Below are 7,700 nucleotides of genomic sequence, written 5' to 3' on the forward strand. Positions count from 1 at the left end.
TTACCCCTAGGATCTGATGTGGGTATGGAACTATCTCTGATATAAAAATGAAGGCATAAAGAACAACTTGCCCTAAACTAATCCAGTGTTACTGGTAAGAGTTAAGATAGAACTCAAGTCCTAGTTCTAATTCTGTATCCCCACACCCTCACAGGCATGCCAGAAGCCATCCTTGCTCATGGGTTTCAAACAAATTTTGGAAATTCTGGATTAAACATAGTTAGCCAGACTCCCAGAGCCTTTAATGTGCCATCATACATCTACAGGAAAAGTATGGAGACTGGGAGAGGCAGCATAAATTCAAAGGCCCACAAGTCATGAAGCAGGTATGTGATATGCAGTTTAGTCAAGGGCTGGTGGGCTAAGAGAATGGAATGCCACCTAATGAGGCCCTGATTGCATAGGAATGCGGTTCAATGTTGCCAGGTCTTTCCGAAAAACCAAAATCTTGGCTTTAATATGAAATCTCTGTTTATGTATGTTGTTTTGCATTTAAAAGGAAAACACTGTAGCCTAGCCGGTTTGGCTCAGTGCATAGAGCATCGGCCTGTGAACCCAAGATTCCTGGTTTTGATTCCAGTCAAGGGCAGGTACATTGGTTGCAGGCTCCTCCCTGGACTGGGCCCTGCAGGAGGCAACCAATCGGTGTGTTTCTCTCACAGCAATAGTTCTCTTTGTCTTTCCCTCTCTCTAAAAATCAATGGGAAAATATCCTCAGGTGAAGATTAACAAAATAAACATATAAATAATAAATAGAAGAAAAGCATTGTAGCTTGAACAAGATTTTTTAGACCATATTAGTCTCATCCTATTTGGGAAACCCAGTAAATAATGCTTAATCATATTATTTGCCCATTTAACCTTTATTCAGAGGTGCTATTAATTTTCTAGAATTCTGCAGCTAGGTGTTAAAAATCTTGCCTTTAAAAACAAGCCCTCCTAGACCACTATGGTGTGAGTAACACTGAACTCCATGTGTGAATTAATTCAGGATTAACTCAAACTGAAATTATTACCCAGCCCTGTGAACTATTCATGTATAGGTGTTTCTGATACAAAGAGAAAAAAATAAATGTTTTTGGTGGCTAAAAATATCCTTACCTTTTTTGCTTTGTTTAACTCTCTTGGCAAACCCAAAATTTTAATTCGATTGTGAAGAAGGAATAGCATTGGAATTTGATATGAAAAAAAAGAAACATTCATCCTTTCATAATACTTTTTCTCTTAAATTTATTTATTTATTAAATTGATTGGGGTGACATTGGTCAACGTGAACATACAGGTTTCATGTGTGGATTTCTATGTTACAAGATCTGTATATTGCAACGTGTGCCCACCACCAAAAGATAAATCTTCTGCCGAAACCGGTTTGGTTCAGTGGATAGAGCGCTGGCCTGCGGACTGAAGGGTCCCAGGTTCGATTCCGGTCAGGGGCATGTACCTGGGTTGCGGGCACATCCCCAGTGGGAGATGTGCAGGAGGCAGCTGATCGATGTTTCTCTCTCATCGATGTTTCTAACTCTCTATCTCTCTCCCTTCCTCTCTGTAAAAAATCAATAAAATATATTTTTTAAAAAAAGATAAATCTTCTCCTGTCACCTCATATTAGGATCCCCTTCTCCCCCCACTCCCTTCCCTCTGGCAACCACCACACTGCTATTTGTATTCCTAAGTTTCAATTTTATGTCCCACATATGAGTGAAATCATATGGTTCTTAGCTTTTTCTGTCTATTTCACTTAGCATCATGTTCTCAAGATTCATCCATGTTGTTGCAAATGGCGCTATTTCATCCTTTCTTATGGCTGAGTAGTATTCCATTTGTGTTTGTGTACCACATCTTCTTTATCCAGCCCTCTATCGCAGGGCACTCTGGTTGTTTCCATGTCTTAGCCACTGTGAATAGTGCTGCAATGAAAATAGGGGTGCATATATTTTGCAAATACATGATTTTGAGTTTTTCATGTATATAAACAGGAGTGGGATTGCTGGATCATATGGTAGCTCTAGTCTTAATTTAAATGGTTGGGAACAATTTAGAATTTCAGTTGAAACTAGCAACACTCTCAAACAACACTATTATATTTGCAAACTTACTTTTCTAAGCAGAAAGTTCTTTTCCCTGTTCTCTCCCTTTTGTTTTTCCTTTTATTTATCTCTGTCCTGCATCATCCTAAAAATTAGTTTGGATTCTCTGACACTGGTCTATATGAGTGCCTGGAACTATGACATAGATGTAGCAAAAATAGCATACATGTGTTAAATCACATGGCAATTGATTTTCTTATTCTGGTATTTCCTTGGTCCACTAAACATTCTACCTTCTTCTAACTACTAAAAACCCCATCCTCGTCCCAGGGAAAGCACTTAAAACCTTATATTTTCAGAGCCAAAAAAGAAAAAAAGATCTAGTGCGTAACCACACTAACTTTATTTCCCCACCAGGTAAATAAAAACTTGTGAACCTCCATGATTTGAAAGCCTACAGTAACTTAAGAAATTTAACATTATGAGTTGCAAGATAAGAAATGCTTCCAAGTGAACTCATTTAAGTACCAAATCAGATTTTCTGATTTTAAGTCCTATTTTAATGTTTTTGACAGCTATGGTGACCAAAGTATTGGTTCATTTATTGTCTACCCAATGAGAATTCTTGATGGATACATGACTCATAGGGTCTAAACAAAATATACAATTCTAAAATGTTCAGTTTGTATTTGGGAGAGAGCTCTGCTATGCCCAGAAAGACTGTGCCAATTTTTGTATAAAAAATTAAGACTAATTACCAATAAGGGTGACTACACACTGATGAGCTAAAGACACTCTAACCAACATCACTGACATGTTGTAACGCCATGAAATATTGACAGAAAAATCATCCTGGAGCTGAAAAGGACAGACATGGTGAGATCTGGTCATTGCCTTCTGCAGTCAAGGGCCTAAAGCCTTGGAGAACCTCTGGGTCTTAAGGCACATTGTGAAGATCATTCTTAAAGTAGATACTTTCATGTGCTTGGTAGTGCACTGCAGTTTCATTTTGCGAAGTTCCCGTCTGAAGTTCTTCACTACAAAAAGAATAACATGAGTAAGTGAAAAGCAGATCATTTCTAAATAACGAGCAGCACGTTTGTCTATTTGCAACACTAGAGCCCCACTCACACAACCTATTAAATGACTAGATGATTCCAGAGTTGTAAATATTAAGTTGTGGGAAAGTTTGTTTAATAAGCAGGATTGAAAAAAAATAGCAAAGCAAAACCTAAGATGTATTAGACTATTGTCCTTCAAGAGATCCATGTAATTGAATACAACAGTTGAAAATCTAAGACAGTTGTCAGACATGAAATGGAAGTACTAAATCAAGATGCATATTCACAAAGGTGGCTATGAAATGGTTTGGCTGGTGTATTTCCAACTGTGGATTGTGCTCTTTAGAGAGGGTTATTAAATCTATATAGTTGTCTACTTCCTGTATTTAGGATAAACAGAATACAAAATATCAGAGTGTGTTATGTAGTAATATAGTGTTGTTTCACATAAGTGTGTACTGGATCATGATGTCAAAAATCTTACTGTGTCTTTATGATCAGAATGGGAAAGCCATGTGTTAGATGACTTTCATAATACACTCACCCAGCAAATGTATAAAAAGGTTATGTGTAGAGTTTTGATATAGCTACTGTTTTATAATTTGTGCACAGTGATGGTTTTTATTACCTGAGCCTGCCCAGAAATGATCATTAAAGGAACCAGGCGTACATGTGAGAACCAGTTTAGGTGTCAAGAGTTCAAAATGAGTCAGTGTGAAAGAGCTGCCCCAAAGGTGTCATCATAAATGCGCTCTCTCTCTCTCCTTCTCTCTCTCTCTCTCTCTCTCTCTCTCTTGTTTTTTCTTGCTCTTTTATATTTTACAATATTTTCTACATTGTTTCTTTTATAATTGATAAGAGGTGGATGTAAAGAATATGTTGACAGGAAAAGGGCAAAAATCAACTAAAAAGAAACATAAAGAAAATATCGACAGTGAAAAGACAGGAATCATGCTTTTCTGCCTTAAGGAGTATTCTTTTTCCTTCTATTGCTGAAAGCAGGCAGTCAAATCTTCTATAGTCCGGGTTCTGGACCCCAAAAGACCTAATATTGAGTCTTTTATCTGCTGTATGGTATGAACTTGGATGTCACTTAATGTTTCTGAGGCCGACTTCCAATGTGTAAAGTGAGAATAATAGTGCCTATCTCACAGGTTTATTGCTATGTGGGCTTTATTGCAATAATAGAAGCCAACATTTATGGAGCACTAGCAATATGTTGGTTATTGTTCAAGGCAAAGTCTGTGGATTGGCTCATGGAACTAAGACATAGAAAAGATTGACATCCAACAAAACAGAACTAGGAATAATGAATGGCAGCCTAAAAGGGATGGCTGGTGAATCAAAGAAAGACCTTGCTGAAAGCCCTAACTGGACTAAAAGAAGCAGGCTACTTGGGATTAGTGGTAAGTACTGGTTTCATACCATTACAGGTGTTTGTTTAGATGGCCACAGGAAGTGGATGGAAGTAAAGGAGATTTAAGTTTTAACTGGGCAATAGGTTAGATTTACAAAAATTGTACATCAAATGCTTATGAAGCCCGATATCTAATGTAAAGTAGCAGAGCATGCTGGGTGTGGAACGACAGGGGATGGGGGACTGCTTCAGCCTGGAGTTGTCTTCCTCCAGATCTTTGCCAGTGGCCTCCTACTCCATCAGGCTCACTCACACAGCCCACTACCCTGGTCTACATTCCCCATGCTTTCTGCCTGGAAGCACTAAAAGGACTCTGTTGATTTGCTTCTATGTTTTGTCTGTTTCAGTCATCGCTTTCAGTAAACAAAATACTGAAGGACATCAAGAACAAACCAAACAACTCATCCCAATGTAATTTCATCAAACACTATTGAGATTTAGTTCCCTTAGTCTGAGAGTTTAGGATTGAAGTGCCGTTTCTGTAGAAGTTCATGGCACAATTCCATGTAAATATAGAAAGCTAACAATATCACTGGAAGGTGTGGACAGTGATGGAGGCAGCCACTGAATTCGATTTGTCAGGATCCAGGGTGTAAACTGGAGAGTTCAGGAGAAAGAGGAGAGGAACAGAGAGAATTATTTATTTATTTTTATTAGAGTAGAAACATCAAAAGGCATTGACACGAACCCTTCAAGCTTACCTTCTTTGCAACACCTTTATTTTCCCACACAAATATTCTAAATTGGGGAAGAGTTGAAGAGAAAATAAAACATGTCAGTCAAAGAGTTTATGAGATCTTTTTCTAACCATGTACTAGCATAGTACTTCTGCTATTACTTTAATAGAAACGAAATCTGTACAAAGCCAGAGGCGGAAAAAATTAAATTTAGAAGAATGTTTTTGTTTGTTTATTAATATGTTTTTATTGATTTTTAGAGAGAGGAAGAGGACGAAGAGGGAGAGAGAGAAACACTGGCTGCCTCCTGCATACCCCCTACTGGGGCGGCCTCCTGAAAGCTCTCTACTGGGGACAGAGCCCCAAACCCTGGCATGTGCCCTGATCAGGAATCAAAACAGCAACCTCTTGGTGCAGGGGATGACACTCAACCACTGAGCCACCCTGGCCGGGCTAGAAGAATGTTTTTTAAAAAAGGAAAACAAACAAAACTCAGACTAGGCTCTTCCTTGTGACTGTTGACTCAGTAGGACCCAAAGAAGCCCCGGTGTGCAAACTATCTCATGTTTATTAATGGTTTAGTGTATTCACACATATGCCCAATCTTACTTTAATGCAATTATTAATAATCATATTTCATTTTTAAAAATGGATGATTGTGGTTCATCCATGGAGGCCAGCTGCACACACACGTACTCATACAGAGCTGGTGGATGGCTAGTTTTTGAAACCCGTTGGTCTAGCCTTGACCTGAAATCTGTTTCCCTCCAATGTCTCGTTTTCCTCTTCAGCTAAGTGAGTGCTGTAAGACTCTCAACAATATTATCCTTCATAGGATCAAAAACGGGGTCTTGAGGGCAAGGAAGGAAGAAGAGAGAACAAATTTGCTTAGTACAGTGGTTTGTTGCCTTCCAAATCCCAGCTTCACCCAACAAACCCTTATTTCTTAGTGTTTTATTTCTCCTGTGGAGAACTTAAATTTCCTTTGTCCTTTACAGGCCAATATTTTTAAGAAAAAAACAAAAAAGAACAAGGTTATGAAACAGGGAAGTTATGAGAAATCAAAAGTACGTGGTGTGTGAAGTTCCCTAGACCCAGGCAGTTTAGCTAGACAGCCCTCACTCTGCACAGTTCTGAAATGACTTACTTGTGGAAACTATGGCAGCCAAAATAGTGAGCAACAATACCATGGCCATAATGGAGAGTCCAATGTAGAGTGACTTATTGGTGCTCAAGCATGAATTTTGATTCAAGTCCGTGTGCTAAGGGAACATCAGCAGATTGAAAAAGCCTCTTGTTAGAATTATACACAGCAATCATTTCCTCAAATAATGTACTCAGACACATTTATCTTAATTGGCCCTTGTCTACTTCTAGATCATGATGGGTAAGACCAAGTGATCTCCTGAGGTTGTAACCATGGTGAAATTGTAAGAGAATTTGAAATTCAATATGTACTTAGGGTATTGGAAATGTTTTACATCATGCTTGGAGTGGGATTTATATGGGTGCGAAGTGTGCTCCTTATTACATGTAAATTACCAATATCTTCAAAAGAAATCAATAAGTTATTTTCATAAATATATTCTCTTCTGATACTAAAAAAGAAAAAAAATGTTCATGTAGAAGTTGACTTGGTGATGTTATCTGGATGTACTTAATTCATGAATTTGGCCATTGATACAGTCCTTATTTTGTTTTTAACTATAATTCAAGATTCTATTTACGTCTATATAAATGGACCTGAGCCCTAGCCGGTTTTGCTCAGTGGATAGAGAGCTTTTGCAAGTGGACTGAAGGGTCTCAGGATCGATCCAGCCAAGGGCACATACCTGAGTTCCAGGCTCAATCTCCAGTAGGGGGCGTGCAGGAGGCAGCCAATTGATGATTCTCTCTCATCATTGATGTTTCTACCTCTCTCTCCCTCTCCCTTCCTCTCTGAAATCAATAAAGAAATATAAAAATAAATAACTAACTAAATAAAAATAAATGGACCTAAAATCAGCTTACTCACAAGCTTGGCCCTGGTTAACATTTAACTTAAAATGCTATGCAATTGGTTAAAAATGCAGAATTTTGTTTAAAATCTCCCGGGGTCATTTATAAGGGATTATCCTCCTAGAATAAGCCCAAAACATGCCAAGCATCAGGCCAGGCCCCTTTACATAGTTTAGCTCTAACCCTAAAAAGATCCCACAGGGTAGATATTTTAACAGAAAGGAAGATCAGAGAGAAGGATCAAGCTTCTTGCTGCATAAAAGTTTAATCTTTGGAGTCAGAATCCTGGCTCTTTTAGTTGCTGTGAGACCCTCAACAAGTTATTACACTTCTCTGAACCTCTGTTTCTGTGTGTCTGTCAACTACAGATTGAGCAGGGTCCTTGGGAAAGGAACTTTCAGACACGTCCAGAAAAACATGGCGAGAAATAACAGGGTAATTTAGAACTTACGCCATCCATGTTTAAAGGGAAATGGCCACTATCTGGGAGGGAAAAGCTGCATTGGAATTACCTTACCTA

The 7,700-nt window shown here is 38.5% G+C and overlaps 1 protein-coding gene across 2 annotated transcripts in view; it reads right to left on the reverse strand.

Moving 5' to 3' along the window:
• Window positions 1–2,571: 2,571 nt before the first annotated feature.
• LOC102248341 (hepatitis A virus cellular receptor 1-like) overlaps window positions 2,572–7,700 on the reverse strand; it is a 26,412-nt gene continuing 21,283 nt past the window's right edge. The window contains exons 9-11 of one of the 2 annotated variants that reach the window (XM_014543154.1): window positions 6,330–6,444; window positions 5,207–5,243; window positions 2,572–3,064 (exon numbers count right to left, since the gene is read on the reverse strand). In XM_014543154.1, the coding sequence (XP_014398640.1) occupies window positions 2,965–3,064; window positions 5,207–5,243; window positions 6,330–6,444 (252 nt within the window). In that variant the 3' untranslated portion in view covers window positions 2,572–2,964. The remainder of the gene's footprint in view (window positions 3,065–5,206; window positions 5,244–6,329; window positions 6,445–7,700) is intronic. The other variant, XM_005870535.2, reaches the window with a different exon arrangement.

The sequence above is a fragment of the Myotis brandtii genome, unplaced genomic scaffold, assembly GCF_000412655.1.
Source record: "Myotis brandtii unplaced genomic scaffold, ASM41265v1 scaffold32, whole genome shotgun sequence".
NCBI classification, from domain to species: Eukaryota; Metazoa; Chordata; class Mammalia; order Chiroptera; family Vespertilionidae; genus Myotis; species Myotis brandtii.